Below are 17,988 nucleotides of genomic sequence, written 5' to 3'. Positions count from 1 at the left end.
CTCCCGGCGGGCAGGCCCTCCTCCCGGGGTGAAAGCCGCAGCTGACGCAGGCGGCTCGGAAGGCGGAAGCTGCCCAGCTCCGACTGCTCAGGCAGCGCCGCGGGGCCTACACCTGGGGCCCCGACGGGCGGCCAGAGGCGCCCGGCCCGAGGTGCCCGAGGGGGCGGTTCGCGCGGGGGGCTCCGGGCGTCTAACTGGCTTAGCGCGTCCCAGAGCAACGGAGACCTCCCGTTCCTCCCCGCGCCCTACCCCCTACCCCCTTCCCGCCTGGCCCAAAGCGTCCGAGGGCGGGGGTCTGCGCTGGGCCCCCCAGACGTCTACGCGTCCCTGCGCGTCCCTGAGCCCCCTGCCCCTTCCAAGTTCCTCCCTGTACTCCCCCACCCCATCCAACGGAGGGAAGGGGCGTGTCGAGGGTGGACACGCCCCTCATGAATATTAATAAGCGCGCATGCGCCTGCCAGGCGCGCTGGGTAGAGGTGGCTCGCCCCGGCCGCGGCTCCCAGACGGGCTCTCTGAGTCCCTCTCCGAGAGCCGGGCGGGCACGCGTCATTGTGTTACCTGCGACCGGCCCGCGAGCTGGGTTCGGGTTGTTTTTTTTTTTTCCTCCCCTCCCTCCCTCCTCTCTAAGCAGCTGATCTGAAAGGGAATAAAAGGCTGCGCATAATCATAATAATAAAAGAAGGGGAGCTCGAGAGAAGGAAAGAAAGCCGGGAGGTGGAAGAGGAGGGGGAGCGCCTCAAAGAAGCGATCAGAATAATAAAAGGAGGCCGGGCTCTTTGCCTTCTGGAACGGGCCGCTCTTGAAAGGGCTTTTGAAAAGTGGTGTTGTTTTCCAGTCGTGCATGCTCCAATCGGCGGAGTATATTAGAGCCGGGACGCGGCGGCCGCAGGGGCAGCGGCGACGGCAGCACCGGCGGCAGCACCAGCGGCAGCACCAGCGCGAGCAGCAGCGGCGGCGGCGGCGGCGTCCCGAGTGCCCGCGGCGCGCGGTGCAGCGATGCGGTCCCCACGGACGCGCGGCCGGCCCGGGCGCCCCCTGAGCCTCCTGCTCGCCCTGCTCTGCGCCCTGCGAGCCAAGGTAAGAGCCCGCCGGGCCACTCTCCCGACCCGTCCTCTTCTTTCCCTCGCGGCGCCCCGGACGCCTGCGGTTGAGCGTCTGGAGCGGGCTCGGTAGCCCTGGGGCGCCGGCTCCCGCCCCGGCCCCTGCGCCCGAGAAGCTGCACCTGGGCTGGGGGAGCCCCCCGGCTCCTAAATGTACCCTCCAGGCTGGGCAGAGCGCGCGTTCGCTCCGCTCTTGCTCCCGGGGGGGGGGGCAGTCGTATCGGTTTGCTCCCACACTCTAGCCTCTCAAGCCCGGGAATCACGTTGAGTCCTTGCACCTAGTTTTGTAAAATTATTTTCACTTGGCGCCAAGGGCTCGTCGGGGCGGGCGGGGAGAGAGTCGCCACTTCCACCCTCGAAGAAAACAACTTTCCCCTGCGCTGACCTCCCTCCCTCCCTCTCTCGCCGGCAGGTGTGCGGGGCCTCCGGCCAGTTCGAGTTGGAGATCCTTTCCATGCAGAACGTGAACGGGGAGCTGCAAAACGGGAACTGCTGCGGCGGCGCCCGGAACCCGGGGGACCGCAAGTGCTCCCGCGACGAGTGTGACACGTACTTCAAAGTGTGCCTCAAGGAGTACCAGTCGCGCGTCACGGCCGGGGGGCCCTGCAGCTTCGGCTCGGGGTCCACGCCTGTCATCGGGGGCAACACCTTCAACCTCAAGGCCAGTCGCGGCAACGAACGCAACCGCATCGTGCTGCCTTTCAGTTTTGCCTGGCCGGTGAGTGCCGGCCGGGGGGCGGCCGGGCCGTGGTTTGCACCCGTGGGCCGAGCTCTGCTTTCTCTTGCGAGAGGAGAGGGATTTAAAGGACCTTGGCTGGAAGCTCGGCGCTAACCCGGGATGTCTCTGTGGTGGTGGGGTTAGGGAGCCGAGGCTCTGTGGCTAGATCTCGGCAGGCCCCAGCCCCAGTGCTTTTTGCTAAGCGCTCGAAAGTGGGACCCCAGAGCGGGTGGTGGGGCAAGGCTTCTAGGAAGGCCGGTTGAAACTTGCAACGTGAAGGCCCGAGAGTAACCGCCCGAGCCAGGAGGTCATTATAGATGATCTTTGCTCAATCTATTAAACCTGATGCGCCGGGGAAGGCGGCTCGGCACAGTTCTGGCCTCCGAACGCCGTCCAAATTGGCACCCTCGCGTTTCCCGTGAGCAGCCGGGAGGGCGGGTGTGTCCTTCCTGGAGGGTGTGGGGAGCCCACTTCCCGCTGCTCCCCGGGAGATTTCGGTGCGTGCGGGGGCGCGCTCTGGGCTGAGTGTAAGGCCCGGGGGCGGCCGCCGCCGGGGGGCGGCCGGGCTTTCCCCAGAGCTGTGGGCGCGAGAGCCATCCGCCCCCTGCCGGCCCCTTCCTGCCCTCGCCCCCGCGCGGCGTAGCCCTTGTGGCCTCACTTCCAGCGGTTCCCGGGCTCTGGAACAGCTGTGTTTGCAAACTTCCCCGGGAAGGGCGGGGGTGCGCCCTCGTCCGGTGGGCGCGCGGGCCCCGCGAGCGTCGGGGGGCGTGCCGAGGCCTGGAAGGGGCGGCCCGAGCGAGGCAGCCCATGCGGGTGCAAGTGCACAGACCCACGACTCCGGAGCCGCTCGAGGCCCGGGCCCCGCTGGCAGACCCTGCAGCGAGGCCCTGGCAACGTCTCGAAATGGGTGGAAGGAAGATGAGTGTGATTGCAGAAGGGGAGGAAAGGGGAGAATGTTGGTGCCCTCTGCCCCGCTCCTGCCGTCCAGGAGGCGTGACTCAGTACCAGGACTGGGGCTTGGCCCGGCCTGTGCTGGGCGGGTGGGTGGTGAGAGGGGGGAGGTCGGTGCCCTGGGGAATACTCTTCGCCACGTGCTCTGATGGGGCGCACTCTGCTGCCTCCTATCGCGGGCTAGGGTTGGAATCGCAAGTGTGGGAAGGGTGGGGAGAGAGTCGGCCTTGGAGTGTGTGAGAAGCTTGGGGTGGCTCTCAAGGCCCGTGTTGACTGGGGCTGGCGTTATAAAGTGCCCTCTGCCTGGGTGAGATGAGACATTTATCAGAAACATACCAGTAAAAGGGGCTTATAAAAACCTGTGGTTTGTGGAATTCTCTGAGAATGGAGGACTGAGTCTGTTGTGGGATCTCATTTTTACAAAGAGTGTTTATCTTGTTTGTTAATCCCCTTTAGGGAGAACTTTAAAGAGGTTGGCCACTTTTTAATCTGGCTGGGCCCAAGTTGACTGTGACGACTGACTGCCCTTGCCCTTGTCCGAGTGTCTGGAGGTAGGGGGAAGGGGCCTGCAGGTGGTTCCACCCGCCTGGAGGATCAGTCCGGAGCCCCTCGCTTTTCACAAGACCATAAAAGGAATCTTATTACTGATGTGGAAAAGCTGCAGGGCTGGCTGAGGTTCATCTTGGAGAGGAGGGTCAGAGAAACGGCTGGGATGAACACAGGGAGCCTTGCTCTCCTGGCTGGCTGGGGAAAGTGACCCAGAAGGTGTGTCTGCCTCCTTTTGACACTTGGCAGAGAGCCCGAGATGGGGAAGAGCGGCAGTGGTGTGTGAGGGCAGGGAGACGATTGATTTGCTGGTGCTCGTCTGTGGTTTCAGGCCCCACGGGTCACCAACCATGAAATAGACTCTCGGCTTTTCTAGAATGGGGGAGACGGCTGGAGCTCACACTGAGAGTGTGGTTCTTTTGAAGCTGGGCCAAATGCCTGCGTCCCTCATAAACAAGTCCCCACCCCACCGCCCCAAAAAGGCCTGCTGTGCAGCGTAAGCTTGACTTCCCAAGAGAGAGTGGAGGTGGGGTGTGCCGTGTTATTTTCCCCAGCACGGTTGGAGAAACACCACTGTCTGTAACTTTCAAGAATGATTCCAGTGTGAGTGTTAACTGAAGTGAAAGCACTTAGGTAGCTGGATTAGTACTGAAGTAGATCGCACAGCTTCATTCAGTTTGGCAATTAAATATTAATGAGTGTGTATTTAAAGCTGATGTCTTAAATAGGTAATAGCTGAACTTGGTATAGAATTCAAGATGGAACAAGGAGGATACAGGGTTTAAAAAAAACAAAAAACAAACCACCTTGGACTTCCCGGCCCCTAAGCTTCTAACCCTTAGGCAGCCACAATTAGCGTCCACGTGGTTCCTCCCAAGTTTGCTGACAGTGGCAGAGAGGTGGTTCAGGGTGCACAAAAGAAGGTCACTTTAGAAGGTGGTGTAATTATGTGTTTTGTCTGGAATTATGACCCCAATCAAACAACTGCTTGTGTTCTGAAGAGGAAGAGGAGAAAACGATTTGGTCAGATATGAAGTGTAATCCACAGGCCAGTGTCCTTGTGAGAAGCTCTGTGCTGTGGGCCTGCCCTCCAGACAGTATCTGATTGTGTCCCACTTGGGGTCCACTGCCGCAGCCTGGTGATGGTTTTCTTTCGTGGCTTCTAATAAGCATAGCGGTACTGCTCGGAGGGGCTTGACTTGAAGCAACTAGCCTGATTTATGATCCTCCAATCAGGGGACCCAGTGATAAGACCATACATTATCGGAGGTAATTAGGCTCAACAGGAAATGATTGGGGAATAACCATTTAGAAATCACTGAAATGGTTAAGTTGCACTTCCCAAAATTAGTACTAAATCCCAGGAGTGCCTGCTAATTAAAAATACGTTAGTGTAATTACCACTACCCAGCCCCAAAAGCTTTTTAGGAACTCCAGAACCCCAGTTAGCTGTACTGATGCTTTGCTGGCCCTGGAGTGAAGTGAATCTGGAGAAATTTGGGGGGAAGCAGTTCAGGTACCTGTCTCTCGGCCTCATATTTAAATGCCATTGACATTGATAAAAGGCTTGCTGAGATCAACTTCCATCTTTTAGGAAAACGCAATGAAGTGTGATTCTTGCATACCAGAGGGATGCCAGCTTTGGCCCCGTTCACACTTGAGGCCTGAATGACCAACGGCCAGGGGTTTAGGTAAATTGGATGCTATAAGGTTAGTCGCAGACCATAACTGACATACCCTTGCCTTTATGCCTTCCTCTGTGCTTTCGGGTCCCTAGGCCTCCGCAGATGGGTAGCCACGTGGAGGGATGGGATTCTCATTTGAACTGGCTCCTTTCTGCAGTCAGAATGTGCCACCCACGTGGTCAGCATGCGTGCATACAAATAGCACACGTGTGTACGTGCTCAGAGCAAGGGACTTTCTGTGTATGGGGAAAACACCCTTTGCCCTAAGATACCTACCTCGAACTAAAGTGATGAAACGATATGTCTGCATTGCAAAACCAGGCTGGAGAGAAAGTGGAGCGATGCTTGCTTTGTACTAAGTGTCTGCAGAATGGCTGCTCCCCACATGGAATCCCTATTCAAGGTACTTGGTTTCTAATAGTTCTTTCCTCTTCCAGGTGTAACCTCTGTGTGCTCTTCCTCCTTGTTGTCTTGTTTCTTAGCAACTTATTCAAACCTCCAGTACTTATAGGAGTTTACAACCCACCAGCTCCACACCCATAATGCTACAGGGACTTCAAACATTTTTCAAGAATGGTGAAGCTTCTGGCATGGAGGCTCTTTGGGGGAGTTGGATGGGTAAGGAGGAGAGACAGCAGCCACTTACAAAGCACGTAGCCTCCCAGAAAGCCAGCAATCTGAATGCTGCCTAAAATCTTTACAGCAGATAGTTGTAAGGGACCTTTTGGATGGAAGGTATGTGGAAAGTTTAGCATAGAGGAAAAATGTTATTCATGAAAAAACGAAGCCAAGGCAACAGGGAGTCTTCACGTCCTGATCTGAAAACAGGAATGCAAACAGAGGCCTTGGCCGGATTCATGGCAGCCACTGGCCCATTGTAGGAGGGCCAGAACCTGGTTCCAATGCCAGGCTTTCAAGATTAGTTACAGTGTAAGAATGCGTAATCTCTGGATGTGCATACAATCAGCATGGTCATCCATAAAGGCAAATATTCCTGAGAACTCCCCCTTGGTAAATGTTCAGAGACATGTTCCCTCTGCCCCTTCAACCCCCATGGTGAGGTTCCAAGCTGCTCCAGCTTTTAAATGCATTAAAAAAAAATAAATAAATAAAAAATAAAAAGCCCTAAACAAACCTAACCTAGTTTTCAACTTTAGGAAGATGCTTGTTTTAGTATGCATGGGAAGTGATGATTCTTGTGTTTTCTAGAATGGTAGAGGCGGAGGGGTAGGGTTCTGGGTTCAGAAATGTCCTGCCTCTAGCTTGGCATGGGGCGGGGGTGAGGGGCTGTGTTGTGACTTCTTGCTGGTTTCTGATCACCGCGTGCACTACCCTGCCCTGTGGCCCTTGTTTCTATGGCACCAGTGACATTTGTCTCTGGTGCATTGCATGTGCTGGGAGGACACAACAGCGTGGCTCGCGGTGGTTAAAAGTGGCACATAAATAGTCAAACATTCAAGGCCCTCTACCAGCTCAGCCCAGTCTTTATGCGCTTCTGGTAAACGAGTAGAAAGGCATCTTGTTCAGGCTTGCTCTGTGTGAACCGGACGGTTGTGCTTGGCTGGTTTCTCGGTATTCTATCTATTAACCTCGCCACCCTTTTGTAACTGGTGCATTTAATTATCAGTGGGATGCTTTTCAAACAGGTAGGGGTAATGATGGGAAAGGGGGTGGGGGGCCTCTCATTGAGAGTCTCAAATCTGGATATGAGCTTCGGGGCCCCGCTTGGTGAGTCTTTGAGGTGGGCTTTCATGAGAAAATCACCCTTTGTAACCAGATCAGACTCTATTGAAATGTCAAGCCCTGCAGACTAAATTGCTTTCTGTGACTGAGGTCTCAGCTGGGATGCCATGGGGTGGTTGTCCTCCCTCCGTGCCTCACCTTGCCCAAACCCTGCCACACTTGAATCGTCGGGGCAAGCGTGCATGTACCCACTCATGACAGCTCTGGAGCCTTTATTGAATATGTTTGTGCTTGGAATGTTTTATACTCCGGCCACCCAGACGCAGGCAGGACAATAGTGTGGCCGAATTGACTGAAATGAGGATTACAGGGAATAATGCAGCCTCTCCACAAATAATGCAGATACAGGGCCAGCCTCAGGAAGCGACAGTTGAGTCAGCAGAGCACAGGGCCCCAGACCGACCTGGGGCCGATGACTCTGTACAATGGCCCTGTGGGCGCTCCCAGGGCGCGCTCCCTGCCGCCTGCCCTGCAGCCCAGGCTTTTGGATGCCGCACGTGTGCCGTTTGCATGGTGGGCTGTTTGGCAGGAGGGGAAGCAGCAGCTTCTCAGGGCTTGGTTTGGCTGCCACTGTTGCCAGGAAGAGGAAGCTCTCAGCTGCCAGCACAATTACCTTTGTTTCTCACATCCCCCCTTCTTAATATGGCAATTAAGTGCTTACCACTCCGCCTGGTGCCAAGGTAACCACCATGGGGCTGGATGGGCGCGGGAAAACAGGCCTCCCGCAGCCCCAGTGCCAAGGGCGGGAGGAGGCGCCGGGGGCCCTTCGATGCCAGGACCCTCCTGGAGGTAGAATTCCATGGGTGTCCTCCCCAGAGGTCCTCCTGAAAGCTGACCATTGCTCCTTCCTGCTGCACGAGAGTGAGAACCAGCTGCCGTGTTGCCAGGTTTCCCTGGAGCTGGGAAGGACAGAAGCGATTCACACTGTGAACCCAGACTGAAGATCTGCTGGCCGCCCATCCCTCCTGCTTTACCCCCAGGCCATTTTTCTGGAAAAATTTAAGGAAAAATAGATGAATGCCAGGTAGCTTTTTATAAGAATCCTGTTCTCATAGTTTGAAACCAAGAAAAATCCAGGTGTTTGCTGTCTTTTATGTTTTTTGCGGGTTGGTTTTTTTTTTTTGTATGAACTTGTTAATAAGTTGAAACACCTGCCCGTCATCTCGCCTGCACCCCTTCCCAAGCCGTGAGAAGGGCCCTGGGACTTGGCCTCTCTAGGGTTAGGTTTGCATGGCCGCTTGGGTGTGATGTGATTGTAGCGGAATGCCAGTTTGGGGCCTGGTAGCCGGCCTTGATGGCATAAGGTGCGCATGGTCTGGATCCCGGAGTCTGGATGTACATTCTGGGATGTACAGAGGTCAAGCGTGGGCCTGGGAAAAATTAAAGTTCCCTAGCAACTAATAATCATTGCCAAATTATCTCGATTGTTGATCTATAGTGTGGGGATGGAGTGGGAGCTTAAGAGCGCCTCCTAATAGGAGCCTTGGAGAGAATCCTTTTCTCTGAAGGCTGGGTGGGAGGAATCCTCCTGCCCCAGGAGGCGAGTCCTAGAACCACAGTCCCTTCTCTGAAACAAGGGAGAGAGACGGTCCAGGGCTGCTGCTACTTGATTTTTCTACCAACGCCTCGTTGCCAGTGCTGCAGCCCCCAGCCCCTGCCCCACCTTCGCCTCCTAGAAGGCCGTTCATGGGAAAATCATGATGCCAGCTGGTGTCAAGGGCTCTGTACTCCTCTTTCCCCTCAAGGTGGGGCATGTTGGTCAGCGATTTCTGAGGTCTCCCAGTTCTGGGAGGATGAGTCCGGGAGAGAGCGTGGCCTTCTAGGATCTTGTGCAAGAACCAAGGATGTCCTCTCCCTTGAGCTTTAAGCAGAGTTACTGCTGTCACGCCAGCTCGGTCCCGGGATGCCTTCCCTTTCCGTGGGGTTGTGGGCATTATGTGTTTAGTGCTTGTACAAGTCTGAACAAACTCCCGGGTACCAGTGCATTTAATCAGAGGATTAATTACAACAATATGTGGAAGTGGAGAACGTGGGTCTTGACGTGACCAGCAAATGAAGGGCTTCATTATCCAGAATCAGCCCCACATCTGGCCTCATTTGGACTTGGCTCTCATGTCAAATCAGTAGAGAAACCTAACTTCTTGGTGCTCTCAGGGAAGAGTCCGGTAATTTGTAGGAAGTCCTAAGAAACACAGAGGCAGTAAATAAGGTGTAACTTTCACTAATAAAACACCAGTGACGACAGCAATGAATTTGGACCTCTGGCCACTTGTGGGAGAGGGCTGGGTATGTGCCCCGGCTTGCCCGGTTTTGCTTGCTTTTCTGAGCATTTTCCCACAGTTATCAGTGAGCGAAATGGAATCCTACTCTGCTTTGAGTATGAAACATATTTCGGCTGAATTCCAAGGCGGGGTCTATCACAAGATATTTTTATGTTTAGAGACCTGCTGGGTCGCTGTGTGAGCAGTAAGCTTACTTTGAGTTATGAATGAAGTTCCTTTTTTTTTTTTTTTTTTCCCCCCTCTCGTTTTGCCTTCACCTTGTAGGTGGCACGGTATTATTTGATCAATATACGCTACTATTTCCGACGTACTGGTACCTGCCATTGACAAGGCGGGAATACATAAAAGGGTTCATGTGCCTTTCCTCCGTACCCTCCACCCCTTCGGATACATTTCCCCAGCACCAAGATAGCAGAAGTTTTCTTGAAACCCTGGTGTTTTGTGAGACTGACCTCATTCTGAATTACAAATGAAGATTTGAGTAAAAGTGGGAATTTGCTAATGGCTTGGATTTGGGGGGGGGGGGGCGGGGAGGAGGTGGAATTCTGAGATAAGCCTGGAAGATAAAAGGTACCTTCAGTAGAATGGCTGGCATCCCGCCAGTGTCCAGGGAATTTGTTTAGTTAGTGGACCCTGATTATTCCTGGAATGTTAGATCTTATTGACAGATAAGTTTATCAATAAATACAACCCATGGGGTGCAGCTCTTTCTTCCTTTTATACTGTGGTCCCTAGAGTCTGCCCCCCCCCGCACCCCCAAGTTAGGTTACCGCCTTTGTCTTCAGAGTCTATTTGCACCTACCCACCCCTCCTGCTTCCTAGAGTCACCTGATACTTGTGGGAGCTGAGATGGTCTCACACAGACAGGGCTTTCAAAGGGGTTCTGCAAAGGAAAAGGGGCCTCCCTGGGGACCTCCCCACCAGGGCCCAGAGTGTAACAGCAATCCCCAGCCCTCCTCACTGGGTGAGCGCCTCCACTCCCAGGTACCAACACCTGGTTAGGTTAGCTTAGCATCAATTCTTTGTGTGGTTTTCTCAAGCACCAGGGTTAGAGTCTGGAAAGTTTGGGAAAAGCATACGCAAAGTGTGCACAAGTATAGAGAGGTGGCATTTCTTGGTCGGGACTTCAGGCTGCCTGCATGAGGACCACGGTGGGCCCGGTGTCTTTTGCCACCCTGGGGTGGGTGCTAGGGGGAGGAGTGGGGAGTCGGTCTGGACCTAAACGCCCAAGACCTCACTTCGACAGCAAATACAGTTTCCATTTTGGCCGCATGGTTTTGTTTGGCAGGGCGTGCAGGGAGGCCGAGAAGGCCTGACCTTTGCGAGCTGACCCCCGTTTCTGAATACTGAGCTGTTGTTTATCTGTGTTACAGAGGTCCTACACTTTGCTTGTGGAGGCGTGGGATTCCAGCAATGACACTGTCCGTAAGTATCACAGCCATGGGCTGAGCGCGTGAGTCTGGAAGCACAGAGCTTGGCAGCCGGTGCTTGTCAGAGCTGGATAGAGCTGTCCCCAGGCTGCTTCAGAGCTCTTCTGCCACTGCCCCCGCCCCCCCCACCCCCCCACCCCCCGCTACCCAGACCTCAACGTGGAGTCTTTTTCCATCACTTCCCCTAGAATTTTTGCTTGGAATATTAAGTGGCCAGGACAGATCGCCAGTTAACTCAGTCCCTGAATACAGCCCCTAGATTATCTTTGGGATAGAGATCTTAATGGTTTTACAACTCTAAAACCTTGTAGACTCCCGAAAGGATCAAAGTAGTGACTTTTTAAAAGTCCATTTAAACTTTAAGTGAGCATTTAATCTCTCATCGGAAAGATAAAGCCCGAAGAGGTGGCTTTGGGCTCTAAAGACCGACCTTGAATTTCACTCGTTGGGCAGGTGAGCCCCCAGCCGGTCAGGGTTTCCCACACTGTGCGTGACTGGCGTTCCAGTGCCTCACTACCATCACACTGGCCTTGTCCCCTTCTGAAAGGTGACTCTGTTCTCAGCGCAGGCTGCTTTTCAGGGCCGCTGGGGGTGGGCGGGTGCTGGGGTCGGGGGGAAGCCCTGGAGGATGCCGGTAGAAACGGCAGCATCTGTCTGGCTTAGAACGGAGTCTTTGCTCTTGGATTGTAACTTCAAGGTACGTTTCCCCTCCCTCGCTGAGACTGCCAGCCAGTTCCCTTTTTGCCAGCAGGATCTGGGTGGTTGTCATGGGAAAACTTGATTCACGCTGAAATCCGAGTCTGCGCAAGAGGAGGGGTTGACCGGCCTGGTGTCTCTGTGCGCCCCCCGATCCCATCCCTCTGCGTGTCTCATCCTCTCTGCCCCTTGGTGTGTTTGCTGCTAAGAACATTTCCCCCTCTTCTCGCCTTGCTTTTTTCTTCCTGACTCTGGGACTGGTGAATAACCAGAGGGGGCACAGCGAGGGCCTGGAATCCAAGCGGCAGCCGCGGCCCAACTGTCTCGCTGGCCCACCTTGAGCCACACGATCACTGCTGAGCCCCTGTTGCCAGAAGCTCCAGGCCGTTTGGGTCGCTCCTTGTGCTTTGGCATCTGAAGTCCAGATCCGTGGACCTTCCTCCCCGAGTGATACCCCCGTCCTGCTGTTGGTGGAGGGAGGGGAGGCAGTGACCGGCCTGGGCTGTGGCTGATGCCAGTCAGGGTCATGGGCACCTGTTTGTTCTCTGTTCCCTCCCCTGCCACACGCGTTGGGGGCTGGGTGAGCGTTATGTCACTGACCTGCTTACAGTGGTAACTACATTGGGAAGATGGGGGATGGGGAGGGGGAGACAGGCTCTTCAGATGTCCTGGTGCAGATGTTAACACAGTCTGGCTGGTGGCGTGAGCATCCTTGAGGTTGACCCTGGCTCCTGGTAAGAGCTGGGTTAGGACACCTGTCCTAACAGGTGTCCTGTTAGGGGCAGGTGTGTAAGGGGTCCCTAGTGTTTGCAGGGCCCTTCCTGGGCCTTCCACCAGCCCACGGGTCAGGTAGCTGTTCCTCCGGAAGCTGGTGCCCCTCCAGAGCTGCCCACGGTTGTCTGCCCCATTTTGGGGTTCTGGAGCCTCTCCTCTCTTGCTGGGAGGTAAAATCACTGGAAGGACACAGGAAGAGTTGGGGTAGAGATATAATAAAGGGCTTTCAGACCTCTACTCTTGAAGAGAGGGGTTGCCTCAAAGTCACGGAATGCCCACTGCAGGGCACTGAACCTCACTTCTGTGACCCTGGTGAGGAGGAATGGGGGTTTGCTGGGAGTGGCTTATCCACATGCTTGTCCAGCCTCCCTTTTGCCTTCCAAGGTATCTCGGATTCCAGCGTATTCAGAACCAAATGTGTCATCTTCCCTCCCCAAAATCAGAGCCTGCCTAGGGCCCTTTATGGATGACTGGCACCAGCATTTGAACACCCAGTACCGTAAGCCAGAAATCTGGACAGCACCCCCTGTGTACCACCCTCTCTTAGCATCCGTATCTAATCCACCTCCAAGTTCTGAAAATCTTATGTCCAGTGCTCCACACCCAATCCTGATGCCTCCCTCCACCTCCCCTGCTGTTACCCTGGTCCATGTCACCATCTGCTTACGCCTGAATTCTTACAGTAGAGGCTGAATTAATGCACCCCTATCTACTCTGGTCCACCTCCAGCGCTTCCTCCATTCTCCTGCCATCTTGATCTTTTCAGAGCATAAAGTTTGAGTGTTACCTTTACTGAGAGCCATTTGGTAACTCCCTGTTGCCCTTGGGACAGATCTTTGTGTGGCCCCAAAGCCCCTTGCATGGCCCAGTCTTGTCTCCCTGCCAGCTCCATCTCACATGCCACATTGTCATCTGTCATATCTATATTCTCTCAAACCCCACCAGTCAACTTTCTGTCCTCAAATGCATCACATTCTCTCCTGCCTCAGGGCCTTTGCACGTGCTGTTCGCGCTGCCTGGAATGTTTTGCTTTTACTCCCTTCACCCTCTGTCCCTCCCAAGGCACTGTCCTCCATGAGGGCAGACGCTGAGGATGTGTAGCAACCCAACTGGGGTTGGCTGCTCCTTGGGGACCAAACAAGGCTTCAGATTAGAGGCAGAGCCCTGAGCTTGGGAACAGAGAATTCCTTCTCACGTCAGCTCTGCAATGAACCCTTGGGAGCAGAGCCTGGCCCAAGTGAAACCCAGGTGATGTACATGTGTTAGAAAGTATTTTCTGAGGCCAGCCCTCCAAGGTCATTGCTATTGCATTTCAGGACTGCACTATATAAGGGTGCAGATTTTACTCTCTCCCCCAGAGCAAATGATTTCAGTTTCTCGTTCTGATCAATAGATATGTAAACACAGGTTGGCATACTTAGGACCAGGTTTTCCTTATACTGTAGCCTTCTTGGTTAAGCCTTCTTGGTTAAGGTTTGTGGTTGGCGTGGTTCCAGGATTCTGCTCAGACTCGCCTCTGATCCCCTCCTCCTTGGCCTGCAAGGCTGTTGTGGTTTCTTCGTGCTCCATCTTCATGCAGTTCGAGGTTGTAGGAAGGCCTGGTAATATCCCCTTCCAATCTTAAAGCTGGGCTATCAACTGAACTACCCCAGAAACACTGGTAATGCCCTGAGCTGATAGGAAGTGTGATTCAGGAGACAGCAGCTTAGAAGAAGCATCTCTGTAACCCAGATGCCAGAAAGCGTGTCACAGACACGTTCAACTCCCTCTGGGCCCTTAGGAAAAATCTGTCACGCAGGTGTGAAGTTAGTTATACAGACCTGTTAGCCCCATTGAGGATTCTGAAATGATGTCTTCACAACATTTCCCGGAAATAGAAAGCATACCAAACTACTGACTGACATGTCAGCCTGTGCCTTTAGGATTACCCCGGACTCTTGTCTGAATTGTTTGTTGTTGCGGCCTGCCTGAGAAGGAGCCATGGCTAGTGTGTTTAAGTAATCCCTTTATTAAGATCTCATCATCACATGGTAATAGCTCACGACACTTTTTCATTGAACCAGCAGAGCAAGCACACAGTGAATGCAGGGACATTTTTGTCATTCTTTGGCCTGTGTTTATTTGCAAAACTCAGGTTAGGAAAGCGTCCTCCGAAAGTGCTTCCTGCGTGCCCGAGTGTAGGTCTGCAGGTATGCGGGCTTGTTCAAGGCCCGTCTTGCCCACAGGTAAAGAGCCCAGAGGGTGAGGGCTGGGGCGCTGTTGGAAGTGGAGTGTGGCTGAATCTGCCCAGGAGTGCCCGTCTCCTGGTCACCTGTGGGGTTTGCCTAGCCTTGCAGATGAGCACAGGCCCTAGGCCTAGAAAAACAGGGGTGTGGGTGGATAAGAATCACAAAGACACTGCAAGCAGGTCCTAACGGTCTCTCCAAGGTGGCCTTGAATTTGACAAGGCGTCAAGGGTTGGTGCTGGCAGGTTTAAGAAAACAAACACAGGACCAGGGTGGGTGCTGACTTGGGGCCTCGTTTCCTTTTCATGCCCCTCCCCTGAACTCCTGGCACCTGGAGTTTGGAGCTATTTTTGTACCTGTCTCTTCTCATACTAAGTGATAGGTGACCCCAGGGCAGGGACCACTTCTTCCTCCTGGAGCTGTTTGGGCCCCAGGCGTGTCTCTTTTCCTCAGTAGGCAGTCTTTAAGGAGCCTGACTTGGCTCCAAAAAACCCTCAGTCTACCTGTCTGTAAACTGGGATGAATGCTTTTCCCATCTGCCTTCTGGGCAAAGGTGAAAGGTGAAATGCATCAAGTTCGTGGTATTGTTATTTAAATGCCAGCTTAAGAGGTGGCAAAGTTTATAATTAAAAAAAAAATTACTCTCTGGCTTCCAGTGAAGAGTTTAGAAATAGACACAGCCTTTCTAAAGCAAGACACAAAACTCTAAAACCAGAAAAGAAAGATTGCTAACCTTTACCTGGAATAATGAAATTTCTTCAAGAATAGCCTTCCATAAGGGGCCACTTTCTATCACATGTAAAGAGCTTTTGCAAACCAGTATGACCAAACAGCGCAATAGAAAAGTTGGCAAAGGAGAGAAACAGATTGAAGTTCACAGGAGCCGATACACATGGTTTTGTCAAAAGGGTGCCTCACTATCACTTAATTAAATACCCATTAAATCAGAAAGTCTGATAACGCAGTGTTGGCACTGCTGTTGGGAAACAGTTTCCTTTGCTGGCGGGAGGGCAGACAGATGGGGCTTCTGTTCCTGGTGGTTTGGGTTTTCTGGGTGGAAGCGTGTTGGTCGTGTGTGTCTTCTTCGATCCAGCACTTCCATTTCTGGGATATTTCTTTCTTCTAGAACCACATACAGGCAAATATATTCAAGGATGTTCCCTGTGGCTTTGCTTAATAGCCAAAGGCCAAAACAACCTCAGTGCACATGTTGGGAACTAGGTAAATTATTTCACTTTATTTCCAGATGAAGAAATACTACATGCCCAGTAAAAAGGATAAATGTATGATGGGGAGGGAGATGAATGGCTCATTTTTTGCCCTTTTGTGTTGTTTGAATTTGTGCCGTGTGCATTTGTTGTTATTAAAAGTTGTCAAAATGGTCGGGGGAGAAAGCTCTGATGTCTGATGTAAATGTTGGTGTGATTAATCCTTTTTTTTTTGGCCTCTAGAACCCGACAGCATTATTGAAAAGGCTTCTCACTCAGGCATGATCAACCCCAGCCGGCAGTGGCAGACGCTGAAGCAGAACACGGGGGTTGCCCACTTTGAGTATCAGATCCGCGTGACCTGTGATGACTATTACTATGGCTTCGGCTGCAATAAGTTCTGCCGACCCAGAGACGACTTCTTTGGCCACTATGCCTGCGACCAGAATGGCAACAAAACTTGCATGGAAGGCTGGATGGGCCCTGAATGTAACAAAGGTGTGTGTGGGCGTGCCTGGTGGGTTAACCAGCTCCTGATGGCTGTCACTTTGGGTGTCATGTTCTCACCCCCCTGCCATCAGGTGGCTTTCTTGGGTATGGTGAGATTTGGGCTGTTTTCTAGGCCTGAAGCACGAAGATGCTGTTGGTACCCCCTCCCCCAGATGCTCTGAGCATTGGCTGCTAACATCTCCTTCTCTGGAGCGTTGTCCTTGGCCAAACAGGTGCCACTCCACGCCCCGTCCCTCCAGCTCACAGTCTGTGAATGGCTGACATGGGCGTAAGAAGGCCACAGCCCCCTTTGTGTTAACTCTGGGCTACAGTTCACACTCCAGAGTTTCCCCTGGAATCAGGCTGAGGCCAAGCTCCTGCTGAGACCACGTTCTTGCTCAGCTTCTTCCCCTGCCCATCTGCTGCCCTCTACCTCTTTCTCTGTACCCGAACCCCCTTCTCAGGCTCTGCTTTTTAAGGCATCTGATGCAAAACAGATGCCAAGTGGGACTGGGTTAGCCCAGCCAATGTCTGAACAGCTTGTGAAAAATGACAGCCCTTGGGCTCAGGGTGGCCTTACGGCAGCTTTCACTGGGCATCTCTGGGGGCCGTGGTATTGAGGGGAGGGGGCGAGTGGTGAACTGAACGCCTCCACAGTGGGATAAACTTCCAGACCTCCTGTCTACTGTCCCAGCCCCGTCTATTAGAATACAGGGAGTTATCACATATGCACAGATGTTCACAGAATTATCTGTGGTCTTTACCTTTACAAAGCTTCTAATTCATAGCAAATTGGTGGATAATTCTAGTTAACCATGTAAGAGACCCTCACGAACGTTAACGCACTCTGCTTAGTTCACATAATTTGGTAAATTCCTTTAAGATAAACTCAAGTTGAAAAACGAATTTTTGAACTGTGACTGAAGGGTAGGGCAAAGAGAGGAATTTGCAGGTCTCCTGGGCAATATTGCTTTCTTAAATAATTAGAGACAAGAGTGAAAAGGATGGCCTTTCTGGGATCCAAATGAAAGGATTGAGAAAACATATTTTAAATAGTTGGTGTCCTAAAAATCAGTAACAATTACTTAAAAAGTATCTGCCTACTATTTTTTAATGTCTGTTCAAAAACTTTTTTCAATAAAGGAAGCAGAATGGTGTTGTGTGGATACTTTGCAAAAAAAAAAAAAAAAGTACCACCAGATCTGGTCCCTGGATTAGTCTGCCAAGTGAAGCTGGCCTGGTTGGCTTTGTGAGTCCCATGGGATTTTTGAGACACCAGGCATTTGGTCAGAGGGTTCTGAGGAGGCTGGGGTACCGAGTGGGGAAGATGACAGAGTTGAGGAAGGATTAGACCTCCTTTTTGCTTTTGGAGAGGGTGGGAATTGACCGGGAGCAGCGTAGCTATTGTTCAGAGACTCCGTAAAGCTCCCCTTCCCCCACCTGCTTGCCTGCATTTTGTCCCCACATGCTATCATGTTTGAGGATCTGCTAGCATGGCCTTGAAGTTTAAAGCTGGGTTTGTTCTTGGGGCACCTCAGTGGGCTTGATATGAGATCTCTTAAAATAGTGGATTTTGTCGGCTTAATGGACGAGGCCATTCTCATGATGGTGGCAGTGCAAGAAACTGGCAGTGTGCTGACACATCCTTCTGTGTTTTTTGTTTTTTGTTTTTTTACAGCTATCTGCCGGCAGGGCTGCAGCCCCAAGCATGGGTCTTGCAAACTCCCAGGTGACTGCAGGTAAACAACTAAACTCTTTTTTTTCCTACTAATAATGATCCCTTTAATACAAGAGGAGGACTGACTTTATTGTGAATACGCCTCTTTTTCTTTGGAGGACAAGAAAGCGTTACCAAAAAAAAAATTTTTTTTTTCAAGTAGGCACATCCGAAGCTTATTAAATTATACCAGCTGTCCGGTGAAATGCACACGCTTCTCTCTTGGGGGAAAAAAAAAAAACTCTTCTGGGCACAGTCAGTGACTTCATGTATTAACGGTTCTGTAAATTGATAACTCGTTTTTATAATCTTCCCCTTAAAGTGCTAATGGACTAGATGGAGGGCTGTGGGTTTGGTTTTTGCTGCGGTCTCTCTCCTCCTCCACCCCCCAGCCCCCGCCTGGTTTTCTGTCTCCCAGCCCTCC

At 52.6% G+C, this 17,988-nt stretch overlaps 1 protein-coding gene across 5 annotated transcripts in view; it reads left to right on the top strand.

The window, feature by feature from the left end:
- Window positions 1–497: 497 nt before the first annotated feature.
- JAG1 (jagged canonical Notch ligand 1) overlaps window positions 498–17,988 on the top strand; it is a 35,373-nt gene continuing 17,882 nt past the window's right edge. For all 5 annotated transcript variants that reach the window (XM_036825073.1, XM_036825070.1, XM_036825072.1 and 2 more), the window contains exons 1-5: window positions 498–1,077; window positions 1,513–1,818; window positions 10,399–10,450; window positions 15,602–15,856; window positions 17,526–17,586. In XM_036825073.1, coding sequence (XP_036680968.1) covers window positions 997–1,077; window positions 1,513–1,818; window positions 10,399–10,450; window positions 15,602–15,856; window positions 17,526–17,586 — 755 coding nt within the window. In that variant the 5' untranslated portion in view covers window positions 498–996. The remainder of the gene's footprint in view (window positions 1,078–1,512; window positions 1,819–10,398; window positions 10,451–15,601; window positions 15,857–17,525; window positions 17,587–17,988) is intronic.

The sequence above is a fragment of the Balaenoptera musculus genome, chromosome 15, assembly GCF_009873245.2.
Source record: "Balaenoptera musculus isolate JJ_BM4_2016_0621 chromosome 15, mBalMus1.pri.v3, whole genome shotgun sequence".
Lineage (NCBI taxonomy): Eukaryota > Metazoa > Chordata > Mammalia > Artiodactyla > Balaenopteridae > Balaenoptera > Balaenoptera musculus.
This window is presented reverse-complemented; position numbering and strand designations above follow the sequence as displayed.